The sequence below is a fragment of the Aulonocara sp. 'chitande type north' Nkhata Bay genome, linkage group LG12, assembly GCF_057382095.1.
Source record: "Aulonocara sp. 'chitande type north' Nkhata Bay isolate Kocher_YH1m ecotype deep benthic linkage group LG12, A_spYH_male_GT1.1, whole genome shotgun sequence".
In the NCBI taxonomy this organism is placed as follows: domain Eukaryota; kingdom Metazoa; phylum Chordata; class Actinopteri; order Cichliformes; family Cichlidae; genus Aulonocara; species Aulonocara sp. 'chitande type north' Nkhata Bay.
In genome coordinates, this window is record NC_141355.1 from 15,666,141 (window position 1) to 15,684,122 (window position 17,982).

Below are 17,982 nucleotides of genomic sequence, written 5' to 3' on the forward strand. Positions count from 1 at the left end.
TGTAAGTTTGTTTACTTGCAACAAATATGAAGAGTATCTCATTTTTATGTCCCCCTCCTTGTCCCATGGCTCATGTACAGACTCGTCTGAAGTTCTCCAGTTTGTCAGCGAAAATTTGGGAGAAAGCGCTGTGGTCAGATGAAACCAAAATTCAGCATTTTGGCATGGTTGAGGAAGCAGAGTATGACCCAATGAACACCAACCCCACAGTCAAGTACAGGGGTGGGAACATTATGGTTTGGGGCTGTGTTTCTGCTGACAGTACAGGATTACTTTATCTCATTGAAGGGCCACTGGGGCCATGTACCATACCGTCTTGGACGACTACCTTGTTCCTTCCATTTCTATGTAAGTGAGCAAACTTACAAATTCAGGAAGGATTAAAATAATTATCATCTTTACAGTAAATCTACAGACCTTATACTGTATGACATCTTCCAAACTATCTGACAGTGTGTTTCTTCACCGCTGTTATTAACAGTGCACTAAAGAGTAGAAATGCTAATAAAAAGCACAACTATAACCCTATCTTTTATAAAAATTAAAACGTCCACATTCATGAAGATCATCTGAAACCTCTTTAAATGAACTACTAACAACAAATGAGGAAGCAACAGACATTTTATTTTGGATTCACACACATTCACTTTCATCCTTATTACGCTGAGTGCTTTGTTTAATGGTGATGAAATGTAAATGACTTCCAAAGACAGCAGCTGCATTTGTTTCAGCCTCTGTATTCAGTACAAAGTCCATTCAAGTTTTAACACACTGCTCACTATTCAGCTGTGCAGAAAGCCCATTATGATGATATGTGCCTTTTATACTTGAAAAATGAATTCAATTCTATGGATCTCTATTTACTTCCTTTCCTTTTCACATCAGCCACTGTATACAGTACAAACTTTATATTCCAAAAATTCCAAGTATTGCACACTTATCAACTGTACATAAATCTGTTTTCACATGCACAGTTTAGGAATTAGTACGAGTGCTTCCAAACCAACACAGCCAACAGCCAATACTGTAAGTTATAGCCAATTTTTCCATATTGTTATGGTCTGATCCATTTACAGACACTGACAGAATAATCCAGTCAGCATATCAGCATCAATATACAGAAATGCATGCATTTTCTCCAGAAAATAATTTCTTTAAAAGGTACACAGACACTGTACGCTAGATGAAATTACTGTACAGTGAAATCCAGATTAAAATCTGATAACACTTTTAAACGAGAACCCCTAGAAACCCCTTCTTCCTCCTCCGTGGCGATCCTTTCTGCCACTGAAGCTTCAATTAAACGACAGCAAAAACACATTACTTACACTGCCACGATGCATGAGATATAATACGCATTAGTATCACTGTATAAACAGATTATACAATGTCGGAAAGTATCTATTACAAGGGGCAGATCACAGCTTAAATTAATTTTTCACATCTACATCTTTAAATACCTAAACATATAAGAAAATGTTAAAAAAAAAAAAAAAGTCTCAAGATAAATCACCGATGTGCAGTGGTGAAGCATACAAATTTGGCACTTTGCCACTGATGCTATATTATGTGTTAAAGAAGAAGATATGTAGGCAACAAAACAAATAAAAATAGCATATGGCCTGGTATACTGCGTTCCAGCCTTTAGGTTGCCACTATTATAGCATATTCCAACTATTTCTGTAAAATTCTGGAGCTACATACAAGATAAATGTTTACGCTTTCCAACCTTCAGAACAAAAAAGCTTTTAAACCCTCTGCGGTCAAAAAGATATAACTTCTATTATTAAAAATGTGTGGAATTTAAAAACTGATCCCACAGTGCAGTACCCCATCCCCCTACTACAACCACGCTTTCACTGCACCTCTAATGTTAAGCTCAATAAGTTAAGGCGATTCAAGTCCCTTTTGTTCCCAGAGCCGATTAATTAGTTTCTTGCAGATATTAATTACGAAGGCAACAGAGGACAGACGCAGTCCAATTTCTTGTAACTTAACAACAAGGCAAGTAAAGAAACTAAAACCCTGAAGCAACTTCATCTGAAATCCTCTTGTCTCGTATTTTTTAGTCGAACAGACGACGAATACTTTTCAGGTGGAACAGACTTTGTTACCTACTGCATATATGCAAATTTGTGACAACTGTGTGTACAGTGTTGTCCTCGGTCAAAATCTGATGGAGCGCAACCACGGTTACATCATGTGTACGACTACATCTACGATGCAATATAATTTTTAATGGTGATCGGAAGGGAAGTGCGGGTGTACAACAGATGCAGAGAGAGAGCTTGACCACACGAGGATGGCTGAGTGACTTGGAGAAGGGAGAACATCTAGGCACTGCTTCATTTTCTACTCAGTAGGAGCTGGTGGCGGCTGTTGCAATTCTCTTCCCAATGTACACTCTGGGAAAGAGGAAAAAGGAAAAAAAAGGAACAAAACTGAGTCAGTTTGGAAAAAAGGAAAAGAACAATAATATTTTGCAACAGTACTAGATAAATGATGATGCTCATTTATAACAAGTGATAGATTAAAATTAAGGTATACACTTTATAAACATAACATGGAAGCTGTCTCTTTGAACGGCTATAACTTCTAGATATGATTGTTGCAGACAAACATATAATTAGGGCAACTTGAGAAAACTCCAGCTGGTGTAACAAAAAGCTCAGCAATGGTAGAGATGCGTGACTTTTGACTTACCCAAGCCCAAGAGCCAGGATGTGTGAGATGAGTAAGGAAGGGATAAAGACTTTGAGAAACTCGGCAGAGAAGATGCCGCCTTTCTTCATGACTCCACTCTTTCTCATACTTAGAGAAACGGAACGTCGGGGGTGCCTAAAGTGGAACTCTCTGATAGGAAAAATTAAATGACAGGTTATTAAAAAAAAGAAAAGAAGAAAAACACAGCTAAAGACAGTCTCCTGACATATCAGTAAGTAGCTCTGAAAGCCTGGTTACTTTGGTGGAATGTTTTCAGGTCTGCTCGACCAGTCAGCAACCCAGTCTACTTCTTTGTTCATCAAAATGTCTTCCTCTCTGTCCTTCTCTGCACAATCTTCCTCTGACTGCAAATATAAAAGATGAAGCGATTAGATCAATGAAAAAGACTTTAAAGGGTCTTAAACTTTAGAGCTGAATACATAGCTTTACCTGACTACCTCTTGGGCTGGACATTTCCACATCAAATGTAATCTGACCCTCATCCTGCTCTGGACTTGGTGGCCTGTGAGGGCTTAATCAACATGTTTGGAGTAAGAAAAAAAACTTCTCAATAACAAACACACATATAAGGCCTTGAAGACCAAAAAATGACTTTTCTTCCTACCTATCGCAGGAGGAGTTACTTGGGCTGGATTCATGTTGTGCATCCAGGAGGATCTTTTCCATGTCCCCGTTGTGGATAGAGGAGGACGATGGCACATGCTCTAGTCCTCCAATTAGGGTCTCATCACTTTCAGGCACCACTTCCAAGGTCTGCAGAGTTTGACTCATACCAGTATTTGCGTTTATTTGGTCTGCAGCAGGTGGTGTTAGCAGGTTGGTCTGCCTCCCCTGGGCCCCTGTATTCCCATTTAGCTCCAGCTCCACCCAGGACCCTTTGTAAAATAAAGATCAAGAGGACACAAGGAAGGTAAGCTTGCTGTGATAAGGCACAAACCTCGCAGCTGATTACACAGCACATAGAGACACACCCTCAAATGGAAACAGCTGACCTACATTTTCTGCACCGCTGATTCTGCGAATTCAAATGAACCGCCTGTGCACCGCATCCATGATGGCACGCATTTCTTTGTACCACTGCCCCATAAACAGCCTGCACTCTTTTTTTTAAATCAGCAGACGGAAGGGTGTTGCGTAATCTCTCGGAGCCTGCGGGTTTGTGTGAGCGCACAACGTGACAGCGTGAGACGCCCTTTCCCGAAAACAAAGCATGGTGTATTTGTTTGGTTCGCGGATGGACATAAAAATAATAGATTGCACATTTACAGAAGCATTTGCCATCAGTGTTGCTCCCATGCGAGGTCTTGCATAACTACAGAGCGCACGGTGAGACAGTTTGCCCAGACATGTCGCTGTTCCAGCTGTGGTGCCGCCACGCATGACGAAGAACATCCCGAGAGCTAATGTGATGGCGCTTTAGTCGCTTGAAGTGCGAGCACACCTTAAGTGTTGTTTTAAATGTTTTTAGCTGTTTGCCTGCATGCAGTTGGGTAAAAATTGCGACCACTGCCTTCGGTTAGATTTGATGTATAATCAAAAGTGCAAAGGGCTTTTGAGTAAAGAAGTAGCTTGCCCACACAAAAATATACGGCCCATTATAGGAAAATAATAATTTAACAAAAAGGAAGTCACAAAAATCCCCCAAAATATTCAGTGTTTTGCCTCAAAGTTGTTTTCGTTGCTATTGAAGCCCACCTAGCTTCAATCTTTGTACATGATTGGCCAGTAACGCGTCCATCAAAGCTTTTCTAAGACGCTATTGGCTCATTTGAGGTGACGTCAAACAACATACCCCCGCCCCTCCCAGTCGACGAGGAAATTCCACCCTCGATATAACTTTTACAATAAAACCTTCGCAGTAGCGGTATTTTTCACACACACAAGCGTCCATTACGAACATGTAAAGTAACGACTACGACGTGGAGCCGGGAAAACCCGAGGACGGTACGTACCCTGAAGCCCGGGCTCTTCGTTATTGTTTTGTTGAGCCGTCGCGGTGGACATGTTGACTATCCTGTTTTAGCATTCAACATGACACGCAGACAAACTTCCAAGTGCGCAGGCGCTAGATCTGTCCAGAGTCCAAACAGACAACAAAGGCTGGCTCTAGATCAGAGATGGCGTTTTACTTTTTCCCCCACCTTTTGGTTACGTTATTTAAAAGCTGATTTGAATAATGTACACAATTGCAAGATTTAAGAAAATAGAGATGTTTCTTTTTTCCTTTTTTGGGCGTGAGGGAAAGTAAAAAAATATTTCTACTAAAATGAAGTCCCACTGTATACACAGAAATCAGTTCTCTGATAGCATCCGGTGTATTTATAACCGATGTAAAATCATAAAGCACTGTGTTGGTTTTTGGGGTGTTTTTTCGTTTTTGTTTTGTTTTGTTCTGTGTTGGCCACTTGAGTCATTAGAAGGTTTGAGATGAGACTAACAACATTGATAAGGCTGGTCCTGTCGCCTCCAATTACAGGGTGGCATGGAAATAGCAATTTCTTTACACATATGCACATATGGCATATGCGGGTTTGGGTGCCTCTATAATATGTACAAAATATCGTTAAAATACATCAAATCCAGTAATTAAAGTCTCTAACTTTCTTATTGGTCAAATAATTAAACATTTCAGTTACATTTTATGCACTGTGTGGCATATATGACAAATAAGCATGTAGCCCAATAAATATAAAATCCAGAAAGCTACACAACATGAATTTGAAATACAAGTCTAACTTAAGATTCACTCTTTTCATTAGAAATAATAACATTTTACATGACTAAATTTACACAAAATGTCAGAAATCTGCAGTCTGTTCCTACTGAAAACAAGAAACAAAGCTATTGATGCTATTACATGTTTTGATGTAATATTATGCAGTATATTTAGGTTTAGAATTTATATTCAAGGTTAAATGCGGCTAGGCTTAAAGTCTTAATGCTAGCTTATTTTAATAAACATCACTGCCATATGCAAAATTAGAGTGGCAGTAGGGGTGGCAAGAGTTTATTTTAGGGTGGCACATGCCACCACAGTAGATCTGCCCCTGACCACTGGTAAACCTTCAAATAACTGCTGGGTTACATGTCTGGAATATTAACGTGGGCAGAAAATAGGTCTGGTATTAATTAGAAAGGGATGAATCTATAGGACACATTGAGGATTGGGATTGGCGTGTTTTTATATACTTTTCAAACATAAGGCCCGGTAAAGACTAATTCGCCCGCTGGGCGGCCTTGGAACAAGGAGAACAAATATTAACTGTATTCACATTTAAGTTTTACAGCTTTTTCTATTTGTAAAGACCCATGGCCATTCATAACACACAAAGGTAATTACTAATATAGATGTTTGGGTTTGTTTTTTAAAAAAAAATGCATTTTCAGTCCTTTTTCTTTGGTTTATAATTACGGGACAGTAATTCTATTATATACTACCTTGCAGAAAAAGTGGGATGTGCTGAAATTACCTGCCTTTTTCTTATATTAAGATATTTGGGGGATTAAATGTGTAGCTAGAGTTCTTTGAAACTTCCCTTTGTGTCAGTGTAAAGTGGAGTATACGTTGCCCATGATGTAAAAGGAGTTTGACATCGCTGAGGTAGAGAAAGCAGTTTCATGCTGTTTTCATTAAACTTCACACCAATAGAGAAAATAATATATAATACGATAGCAACTCATCAGAGGTGTGTAATCCTTAGATCAGGTATGCAGACATTCATCTCACATCTTTCCAATTGAAAAATGTTTTTTGAAGTAACAGCTTTGTTCTTAAAAGCTTTTTAAAAAAATTATTATTAAAAAGATAATTTATTTAAAATAAGAGGAAAGGTGTAGTCTTTTTTAAGACAACATGCAAAGCTTAGTTTAGCATTTAAAAGCCTTACAGAATCCTGAAATGCCCTCAGTGTCTAATCCAAAATAAAAAACAAACGACAACAAAAAACAACAGTCATTACATTCAGAATTCAGGTTGAAAATTCTTTATTATTTTTCATCTAAATTGTACTTTATTCCATGTGACAAGGACATAGCTGTACACTGAACCCTTTGTAGCCCCCCCACCCCATAGATCACCAAACTCTTACAATCTTTATTCAAGAGGCCATTTTAAAGAAACAGAACATACAAATTAATGAAATTCACAAAGGTAAAAGTGCAATTTGTTTTAACTCCTGTAATATATCAGACATGTATAATACACTGCTGCAACTGAGAAAACCTTACAACTCCAGACAACAAGTAGGGAAGGTTTGGTTTCCCAGGGTGTTGTTCAAAAGCCATTACATATGTTTGATTTTATTTTTTAAAAAAAGAAAAAGTTATGAGCTACCTTTAAATAAGGCAGTTTTTGTCTTGAGTCCTGAAAAGCTGCTTTCTTGAAGGTACGTTTTGATCAAGAGCAGCGGTAAATTCCCCTGAGCAGTCACCTGTCTGGCACATCATAAATTTCAAGAAACATGACTTGATTATCTCATTTATTCTTAATGCTCTAAGAAAGGCAATAGGGTTCCTTTGAATATCATCATGATTTAAACCACAGTTATGAAAAATAGCTACTGTAATTATGTGTTAATTTATGGGATCCTTGACTTGGGAATGGGCACATTATGAAGGTTTATTCAAGTGACTGGAGCTGTATGACACAAATGACCCTCACACAGTGTGAGGGGAAAAAGAAAGATTAGTGAAATACCTCAGCACTAGTAGACATTACCCAGAGCCCTGAGTGAGACACACACACACACACACACACACACACACACACACACACACACACACACACACACACACACACAAAACAGTAGTTTAACACCACCGTATGGACATGGGTGGTTATTTTGTTGTCATTCTAGCGATTGGATATCCGTTCTCTAAAATAAAAGTAACACACGAACTGAAACAAATACCATCCAGTGGACCAAGACGCTTCATTCCCTGATTTAATGGCTTAAATCATGAAGCGGACAAATTGTGCTATAATCAAGTTGTTTGCACATCAACAGATTAAATCTTCTTCCTGATATGACATTTGACTTTCAATAGAAGAAAAACAACAGGACAAACAACTTAGTGACAGCTCAGCTTTCATTAGGTTTCCCAGTGCAGCTAATATTAACAACACTTACACCTGATGTCTCATTAACTACCCTGCCATATAACAATCCTCGGCAAACTGAGTGCTTCACAATTTCTCCTTGATAAATAAACAAGCCTGTATAGCAAAGCGACACATGCTTCACAGGAGAGAGGAGACATTTTCATAAATCTAAATCAGTAACTTTAGAGAAGTTGACTAAACAGTTTTAAGCAATAAACATTGATTAAAATGCCTTTCAAATAGAGACCCAGAAGGGCCTATTCTTTCACAGCCAAATAAAATAAAATAAATCAAAAACTATGGCACGTAAGTGGAATATTAAGATCCAAATTATTTTAGAAACCAACTCTGAGGCATCCAAATAAGCTCTACATGCACAGTGTGCCCCCCCCAAAAAGTTAGAATTATAATGCTTACAACTTCAAAAGATACTGAGACCTGAAAAAGCTTCTTTAAGTTTTCAAACTTCCAGGATGAGAAAAAATGTCCCCAAGTCGTATGTCAAAAAACAAAACAAAAACAAAAAAACAGCTACCCAACTGTCAAGGAACCTTCCATCTACAATCAATCTGAGACAGACAGCTAAAGAAACTACAGTGATCAGACTGTAATCCTATTGCCTTAATTTATACAAAAATAAATCAACTATAGTGATTAATCTATTTTTAAACAGGTACAGTACAAAATGTCATTATATTAAAAAAAAAAGTGTACAAACAGAAAGTAGATACAGAGGGTAAAGCCATGGGTCAACCTGCAAACAAAATAGCGGGAGAGCTGGCAGCAGAACTTAGTTTTGTTGCCACAGGCCACATAATGCCATTATACACACACCCTTCCTAGTGTGAGTGTGTGTGTGTGTGTGTGTTACAGTTATATATGTCCTTTTGTCCTGAGCTATTGTTTGCAAGGGTGACGAGGTCAGACAAGGGGGCTTACTCTCTGCAAAACGGCTTCAATTGAGTGTAGCTTCAGAGTGAGTATAGGACTGGTTACTTTGGCATAATTAGCCATAATAAAACCACAATACCTGAAAAATGTGTGTGTGCATTTTGCACGACTGCGCCAGCATTTCTAAAGCCGTGGGCTATTAACTGGAATTATATTTTTTATTACTATAAACCATTGTCCACATCAATACAACATGAAAGTCAGCTTGTTGTTTAGAGAGTGGCTCGAGATTGGAACAGGATATATATTCAGGTTTCAGTGCAGCTTGAAAAACCAGGTTCTTTGTTATTTCTTGTACTTGGAAAAAAAAAAAAAAAAAAAAAAGAGACAGAATTTAGTCTCCATTGTTAAATGGTAAATGTTACAGTATGAAAACAGTTTTCCTGATTTAATCAACAGCAACAAGTTCACTATAAAGGTATAAATGAAGCAGACTTTGTTAATATTAATGACTGTAAACTAGTGGCTGTCTTAAAAGGTCAAAATCTGATCCAATATTAAATCTTGCACACTGTGGACAGATGTTTGCAGTAATGCAGGCTGTACGCTATAATCATAGAACCATAAAAAAGGTTAAAACACTAAACGAGTCCTTTAACTGCATAATCATACTGTATATTGGCAAGAAAGTGGTGAGTGAACTTGGCAAATGGACAAATACTGTGAAAATATGGAGTGTCGACAGTTTGCATTACCAGTGTTTCAGGCCAGTGGTGACTGAATGATATGAGAGCAACAGAAAACTAATGAGACACAATAGCTACAATAATCTAATAACTAGTGGCTATGAGACACAGATGAACCATGGCACAAAAGAAGAATCAAACAAACTAACCAAACATGTGTATGAACAGATTTCCCTTTGGTTTGGGATGTAGTGGAGTTGCAATTTGTAGCTTGATGACTGGAGTGCTCCAACCAGAGAAAACCCATGACACTAAATCCCACTGTATGACTCAGATCTTAAAAAAACCAAACAAAAAAAACCAAACAAAAAAACCCCTACATGTTCATATTTGCAATACAAATAGAAAATGGGCTTGTGATGGCCTACTTGGGTGTACTGTGTTCATGCCACTGTTGACATAGCAGTTCTTGGCATATGCCAAGGGCAGCTCATCAAGAGGGATTTAGCCAAAAACAGACAGCTATTGTTCATATTTGTATATCAGAGCAGCGGCGCTCAAGCAGAAACTGGGACCTCAGTGCTTCAACAAATGCTAGTTCAGCTTGTCCTGGAATATGTACAGATTGTTGGTTGTGGCCACAGCAATGATGTTGTCCAGAGGATGCCAGGCAGTGTGGAGGATCTTCTTGTTAAAGTCCAGACTGTCTACACTGATCTCATCCTTTTTGCGCTTCCCACCTGTGCTTACTTTGCGAGGTTTCAAGACCGATCGCGGCTTGCTGTTTTCCCGCGACGCCTCTAGGGTCATGTCCTGCTGGTATCCTCGATCAAACATCCTGAAGAAGTTGTTGTAGGAACCCGTCATCACAACACTGTAGGTAAACAAGGTGTGAGTCAGCGAGTAGCCTTAACGTTACTGGCAAACACAATCCTTTTCAAGTATGGACATTAAATCCTGTCGTCTGTCATGAGCCAATTATACCACTTCACCACCCACCCAAACCAAATTATGAGCCACATTATGGTCTGCACCGAGCAGATAACTGCAGTAAGTGATAAGGCCTGCGTTTCTGGGTTCAGTGACATCAGAAAAGGAGTATTCCCTAACGCTCTGCGTGTGTCATGCACGCATGTATTTTGTTTGTCCAGGACAGCTGCAGAAAAAAAAAAAAAAAAAAAAAGGAAGCCACGGAATGAGTGCTTACCTGTCGTTCCCATTCCAACAGCATTCAAACTTATCGAAGATGCAATCATTCTCATAGAGTGAACACAACTTGCTCCTGAGATATTCATGCACCTATTTAAAGAAAGCAATGAGGAAATATACAGAGTTTCCATCAACAACTGTGCAAAAGCAAAAACAACATTTACACTTTAATCACGTGGATGGACGGAACCTGCTAGAATCAATCTAGCCTTACAGGAAGAAAAGTAATGCAGAAACTGGAACAGTATTTTTGTGTTGGCATAATTTACAGACCTGATATGTCTCTACTGGTCGCGACTCCATATTGAGATCCCAAATTTTGACAGACAGGTAGTCCCGGGTCATCATGTAGCGTCCACTATGGCTGAACTTTACATCAGAGATGGATGAGATGATTTCAGAAAAGAAGGAACGATTGTTTGGATCTTCAGGCTCTTCAAACACTTAAAAAATGAAGAACAAACACATGCATTTCAGCGTCAATGACTGGAAGAACAACAATAATTTTTACAGTGGTCGAGTTGTTTTAAAGTAAGCCCTGAAACTTTCTTTACATAACAACAACTTTGTAAAAGATACTGAATTTCAAATCTGGTTATATAAACACAGAAATAAAGCATAAAAGTAACAAAGCCTTTCCGCTTATCTTTTGATATGCGTTATGAATAAGGGTCACCATTCTGACTGTTCTGAACAATTTGGCTTAGCAGGTACCAATCTATACGTACGTGCGCTATGTTTTCTATGCTGTGAGCAGGAAGCAGAGTGTGTAAATCTTCTTTTATAGCCTCATGCACTAAGACCCACATGGCCTGGATACTTCATAATGTGGTAGATGGGAAACTAAGTAGGATCTTCTAAGGATCTTCTATTTCTTAGGTGAATTTGTGAATTTTATGTTACCATGTGAATTGTATAGAATTGGAGAAGCAATTTGTTGTTCAATTTCTTTTTTGTTATAAAATCGAAGAAAATATTTTCAGAAAACAACATGTAAGACGTCAGCTTTGTTTCATTTTAAGAAAAGGCTCTCACGACAGTGCAACTTTTCACTTGTCAAGTCTTCTTCTCAACAAACCGTCAGCTTTGTTCAAGCACACTGCACTAGTCCAGTCAGCCACCGTCCATAGCAAGAGTAACTTTATAACTGCAGCTGATTAATCGAGTGTTACACTGATAGGCTCAATAAGAGCCTCCCATCAATCTTTGAGGAGACACACAGTCAAAGAGCTACAGAAACACAAAAAGAGACCGCCTTACGTTTGGCGTGGCTGTCGCATAGCGCTGCTGCCCTCATGTCACACAGGCGGATCGTGCCCTTGCTGCTGCTGTAGACAAAAGTGTTGCATTGGTTGGGATGGAACTCGGCCGCTGTGATCACCTCTGTTAAATCCTCCATATTGGCCGGCTTAATGTCAACAATATCTGAAGAGGTGAGGTTAAGGTAAAAACAAACAAACAAACCCAAAAACCCCAACAAGCAAATAAAAAAACCTGAACAGACATTTCAGCAACTTAAAAATCTTTCAGAAATAAAATTAATTGGTAGTAGTATTATTATTATTCACAGAGTCATGTTCTCAGTTTGAAGAACCCATCTAAGCAGGCTTTACTGCTTGCAGGTAAACAGTCTGTGCGCAGAGGAAAATAAAAACTGCTATTGCCACTATGAGACACTGAAATCACAGATCATCAAATTCACTATGATTTTTATTTTTTTATTTTTTTAAAACAGTGACTGGCACATGGAAAAGGTTTTGCCACAGATATCTGCTCACTAGCACAAAAGTGCCCCAAATCATGTAGATGTTATTCACTTGTGAATACTTTCCATTTCATGCTCATGTGTTTTCAACTTTTAACAGCTACATTAATCTTACAGATGACCTCTGACCTCATGAGCCAACAGTGATAAAACCATTTAACATAATTTAGTTTGCATTAATTCTTTCTCCGGTTCAAGTGTTTTACATCAGTTGACGCAATCCTTAATAAAAGGCAGGGGTTGCACTGCATCAATCTTCCAGCATGAAGAGAAGATATGAGCGGCCCAAACGAGCAACTAATCTCAATTCAAGAAAAACATGATTCCACTTTGTATCTAACTCTGGTTCGTCTTTGTTTATACAGCCTTCATCAGCGGTCCCCAACCCCCGGGCCTCGGACCGGTACGTGAGTCGTTTGGTACCGGGCCACGAGAGTAGAGGCTCAGGTGTAAAATGTATGGTTTTCAGGGTTTTTATCGGTTTTCAGCATTATTTTGTTATCGTTTTTATCGTTAACTTGGTTTTCCTGGGTCTTTTCACATGTGTTATGAATAAATCTTTTTTTCGGTACCGGTACTACTTTTATTTTGTTGTATTTATCCGCGACACCTTAAAGGCCGGTCCGTGAAAATATTGTCAGGCATAAACCGGTCCGTGGCGCAAAAAAGGTTGGGGACCGCTGTCCTACATAGAACAACGCAGTAAGAACTCATGGGGTGAAATTATTAACATAGGATGTAGGAGGTGATTTTTTAGACCATGTTAGAGGCACCCAGTTAAACATCCCACGCTTTGGGGACATCTGGTGGTAGTATAAATAATGACACTGTGCTACAGATTAAATAGACACCAGTGAATATCATTTTTTGCTCTTGTCCAGTCTGCCTGTAAACACAGTATGTACATTTTTAAATATCAGGCAAAGAATTGTTTATATGCCCTATAAAAATACATGAATCATGTTTTATTTGTTGCTAAGTAAGACATAGTCTTTGTCTAATTTGACTGACACGGGGTGAGCAGGTGAACAGGATTAATAAATCAGGCATCTCTTCAAACAAAGGCTTAAAACTAACCACAACATATCATTCATTATTTCACATACCATTCACATACATTTTTTTTTAAGTTCTCTCCCTGGCTTACGCTCCTTTGAAAAATGATAAAACTGGGAATAAATAAGACAAAACACTGACAAAATAATTTTATATTATTGCAGTACTTTATGGAATTAAAGAATGAAAGGATACTAAAGCTGCGATCAGTGATCTCCAGATGCCAGAGGTTAACGCGCAGGTCATCAGCAGACAAGTAGGTCTCACAATCGCTGTTGACTGAGATGGAGTTGATGTGGTATGTGTGCGCGTTGGCGAACACTCGTCTAGGACTGGCTTCCACCATCAAGTCCATGGGCCTGAATACTGGTACCTGAAAACAAAAGTGGGGCTGTTTTTATATTTCTTTAATGGGAGATGCAGTAGATTTTATGACCTCTGTTTTACCTCTAATATATCCACACAGGCATGTTACAAAACAAATTTCACACTAGAAAAAGAAAAAAAAAAAAAAAACATTAAAAAGTGTCCAAATTATTTTTCTTACCCTGGTAAAGAGGCACAAAGATGTAGGTGAAAATGTACATAGATTTTCCCATTTTTAAGATGGGGACAGTTACCTGCTCTTTAAACAAACAAATAAAAGGCCTTGCCTCAGTATAAAGGTAAACCTGTTGAACTGAGTCTATATTTGGAAACCATTCAGTAAGGACAAGGAGAAAAAAAAAAGGGGGGGGGGGGGGTGTCTGTGAAAATTAAAGGTGAATAAAGCAGACATTACATCAACTGCAGCACTGCAGTAATTGCAGGAACAGATTGGTAATTTTATTAGTTCCATCTGTTTACTTGCTCATAAGATAAGTCAACGTCTCAATCAAAATAGAACGGACAGTTTTGTAATGAGTGGAAGGAAACACGGAAAAGAAATGATTAACATTTATTCCAATTAATTCAGATGTAAATTACTAACCAGACTCAACATATTTAATTTGTTGTTAATTTTCTTGATCTACTTATTATAAATGAATGGAAAGTAAGCAAAGGATCTCAGTTTTGGCTAACAATGTAACAAAAAGAAAAGATCTGGGCTGTAATAAAGCCAGTTATACACACCCGTAGTGTAGTGACAGTGTTGGGATCTCTGTATTGCCCATCTTCTTCCTTCAAATTGTAGCCCTCTGGTCTTTTGTCACGCTCACTAATTTTCCACAGCTTTATGGTTTTGTCTAACAATGAGAAAGAGCAAAGATCATGAGAGTCATTGAGTTATATTTACTCCCATATAAGGCAGTAGATGGCGTAACAAAAGTTCACATTTACTACAGCAAAAGAATTTACTCAAAAAGAAAGTAATTTACAAACCATTTGTTGACAAAAGAAAATGTGCTGCATTCTTCTGAGGCAACCATCGAATCTTGTTGATCTTCTCCTCAATCTCAAGACTTTTCAGGTAGTCAAACTCAGGCTCGTGGCTCTGGAAGGTGCTGTAAACATTGTACTCTCCTCGGCACTGAAGCTTATTCTTACTCTAAATACAAAACAGATCAAACAAAAGTTCAAGTGTTATGAAACCAAGATTCAATGTCTCGGGTCAAGATCACTAGAAACATTGTACCTGTACGCCTTTGTGTTATATAAACTGAGTTTGATGACCTACCTGCTTTGGAGTATTATGAATCAAATGTTAAAAATAATTACTGTTCCTATGTGTCACTAAAACATACCTCTTGCTCCTGCTGAAAGATGACAACACGACCCCCCTTGTCCCCAGTTGCAAGTAGCTCTCCAGATTGGTTAAATTCAACAGTGGATATGATATCGGCTGTCAATAATAAAAATTGCAAAAATGAGACTAGCGTCAAATATAAATAACCACACATTTTCTGCCTGAGTTTCTGATGAACGCTATTGTCAATCTGAGACAGGTTTACTGCAATAACACTGAGTGTTTTACGAGGCTTTTGCTGTCTAAACGATTCATTGCCTTTCAATGGGAAGTGATTTACAAAATGCCTCAGCAGCCCACCTGTGAGGGGTGAAAATCATGTCAACCATGGTGAAAACACAACACAGCAATGACGCACACATATTTATACACACACACTCAACAATCTTAGGACACAAAGGAAAAAAGAACAGAAAAAAAGTTTCCATCTTCAGCTATTTAGCACTTTTCAAAGAGAACCATTCTCACAAAGTCCTACAATACAACAATCAATCCCCGCTTACACACTGGCACTATTCTGAGTTAGTGCAGTCGTTAACATCGACAGTGTGCGCCTGATACGACCCGACTCCATGCAACCCCATAAAACAATAGCAGACAGACTGAAGGCGAATCCTTTTTTACAGGAAACTAATAAAAACGTTACTGGAGTGTTGTGTTTTGAGCCCATGTACTCCTATGTATTGACACAAGGAGAGGCTCTCATTTATACATGTTCCCAGACAAAGCTTACTGTAAACAAATGTGTAGCCCTTAATGCATAAATACGGCCACCATGTACTGTAAACACACTTTTGGTGCTTTGAGTTTTCCTTTAGTTCGGAAATAATTAGCTGGTAAAGGTTTTCTTTTAACTTGGCCACTCAAACAGCTCTGTAATTAGTCAAACCTAAGTGCTACTTCTTTAACAAATATGAAACACCCATTAAAGATTCTTCTCTGGCAGAGGTAAAATCTTTTTCAATTCTAACATGCAGTTCTCTCCCAATTATGTAAACATTGTGTAATGCCCCACTAATACCCAGGGTGAACTGAGAAAATAGTGAATGCTGACATTTTGCAGCAATTATGCCAAAAATAGAAGATTGTTGTCAGTCTGTGAGAAACCAAATGGACTACAATACCACACCACTGATCCCTTATACCCATTATTACTGTAAAAAAAAAAAAAGAAGAAGAAGAAAAAAAAGAAGAAGGCATTACTTTTCATTGCATATTTAGAAATACCACAAATATAAAGTGTGGCAGCAGCGCTTTGAAGCAAAGCCTAAAACAAGCGTGCACAGGATGGTGATCCTGGCAGCTCAGGCTAGCAAGTGTTCAGTGACTATCACATGGACTTACCTTCAGCGACGTCGTCATCTATTGCTCCTTTGACTTGGGAGAAGCACCACTGCACATCATTGCTCCCACCACCGGGCCCTGCACACAACATGACCCCAAGATTGGACACACCACCATTAAAGAGAGACAACTTTACACGCGTTAGCCTGCAGCTAACTTAGCTAAAAACATCAATATGACAACGAGGCCTTAAGGAAATTCACAGTAACTGCGTTGCAACTGCTGCTATAAACTCATAGGCACAGATAACTACTTGACGTGTGTTTGTGGAGAATCTCGCTCACTTTAACACTAACACTGACTTACACTGGCATCTTTGAATTACCCTAGCTCGCTAGCTAGCTTGCGCTGGTTAAACATGACATTACAGAGAAACAGATCATCGTTGTCAAACAGGTCAGCACCTGTTAATTAATAACCCCAGGCACTGTGGTAGTCTTTTCCCCTGTGGCTTTACCTGCCATGGTGAGCGACTCGGAGAGGGGTATCTAAGCGGGCTCGGGCCCTGGACTGGAACAGTGCTGACCCGGGTCGGCTGGGAGGTTCTAGCGAGGAGCAGTGCAGGAATGAAGCCGGGAGTGCTGTTTGGTACTCTGAAGAACGTAAGCAAAAGTCTTCGGCCCTGCTATACAGCACGGAACTGTTTTCCACAAAGTAATTAATAATGCCCACTATTGGCTTGTAGACTTTGCACTCTACTTTGAGAGTTCCCTCGCCTCTGCCTCCTTACAGCACTTTCAAAATGGCGAAACGCGGGCGGCGTTCAGCAGTCACCAGAGAGCGGCGAGAGGGTGCGCCGCGAAATTTTAAACCTACCCCTCAGCGACGTTGGTCATCTTCCTATCTGCGGAGACCGCGAGGTCACTTGATTTACTGCGCTTTAAATTCATAAAAAGGGTAATAACCAGGTTTTTAAAATATAAAACCAAGTATAACTATTAGACCCCGCCCATGTGCATTGTTTCAGTGAGAAAAATCGAACTAACCTCGTTCGCATGCTGAATTTAGAAAGTGGAGTCCGAAAGCTCCAAGTTTCAAACAGAAATTCAGATTTCTTAATAAATTTTAGAGGGGTTTTTTTTTTATTTGTTTTAACGTCTACAAAAGTTATTCCACATTGGGTGCATTTTATGAGTTACTATCTTGTTTACTGCCTATTAAATGTAGTCATTGCATGATGACCCACTGATTCCACTGAGTTAAACTACAACTGAATGGGAAATAAACTGAGTAATAATTGCAATAGATGCATCTGACAGACATTTGTTCAGCAGGATGTCTCTGACAGTTCAGAACCTTATTCGTCAATGTAAGCGTAACTGGAAAAAACGTTTCTTCCAAGTAAAATTAATCACATCTACTAGGGCCCTGTGAGAAAGTTAGTTTTACAATTATTGTCAAAGGAAAAGCTCAGGTGTATGATGTTATCAATGCCTCCCTTCGTTTCCTGGTACTTTAAGGCACATGAACAGTTGAGAGT

The 17,982-nt window shown here is 38.9% G+C and overlaps 2 protein-coding genes and 1 long non-coding RNA gene across 4 annotated transcripts in view; 1 reads left to right on the forward strand and 2 right to left on the reverse strand.

Annotated features, from left to right (window-relative positions):
• Nucleotides 1-603: 603 nt before the first annotated feature.
• Nucleotides 604-4,818, reverse strand: bnip3la (BCL2 interacting protein 3 like a). Its single transcript, XM_086313810.1, has 6 exons — nucleotides 4,677-4,818; nucleotides 3,329-3,599; nucleotides 3,154-3,235; nucleotides 2,962-3,068; nucleotides 2,704-2,853; nucleotides 604-2,405 (listed from the first exon to the last, which is right to left on the reverse strand). Exons 1-6 carry the CDS (start codon nucleotides 4,726-4,728, stop codon nucleotides 2,357-2,359), a joined length of 711 nt encoding a protein of 236 aa, XP_086169936.1. The 5' UTR covers nucleotides 4,729-4,818; the 3' UTR covers nucleotides 604-2,356.
• A 1,873-nt stretch (nucleotides 4,819-6,691) lies between these two features.
• Nucleotides 6,692-17,344, reverse strand: ppp2r2aa (protein phosphatase 2, regulatory subunit B, alpha a). 2 transcript variants are annotated; one of them, XM_086313808.1, is made up of 10 exons: nucleotides 16,960-17,344; nucleotides 16,503-16,580; nucleotides 15,157-15,254; nucleotides 14,795-14,960; nucleotides 14,546-14,658; nucleotides 13,628-13,805; nucleotides 11,872-12,036; nucleotides 10,885-11,054; nucleotides 10,610-10,701; nucleotides 6,692-10,276 (listed from the first exon to the last, which is right to left on the reverse strand). In XM_086313808.1, the coding sequence occupies exons 1-10, from the start codon at nucleotides 16,964-16,966 to the stop codon at nucleotides 9,997-9,999; spliced, it is 1,347 nt and encodes a 448-aa protein (XP_086169934.1). In that variant the 5' UTR covers nucleotides 16,967-17,344; the 3' UTR covers nucleotides 6,692-9,996. The 2 variants fall into 2 exon arrangements, with proteins under 2 accessions (XP_086169934.1, XP_086169933.1); XM_086313807.1 differs by lacking the exon at nucleotides 16,960-17,344 and having other exon boundaries at nucleotides 16,503-16,593.
• The window catches only part of LOC147317132 (uncharacterized), a 70,909-nt gene continuing 69,258 nt past the window's right edge, over nucleotides 16,332-17,982 (forward strand). Inside the window, exon 1 of the long non-coding RNA XR_015131808.1 lies at nucleotides 16,332-17,104. This is a non-coding gene — a long non-coding RNA (uncharacterized LOC147317132). The remainder of the gene's footprint in view (nucleotides 17,105-17,982) is intronic.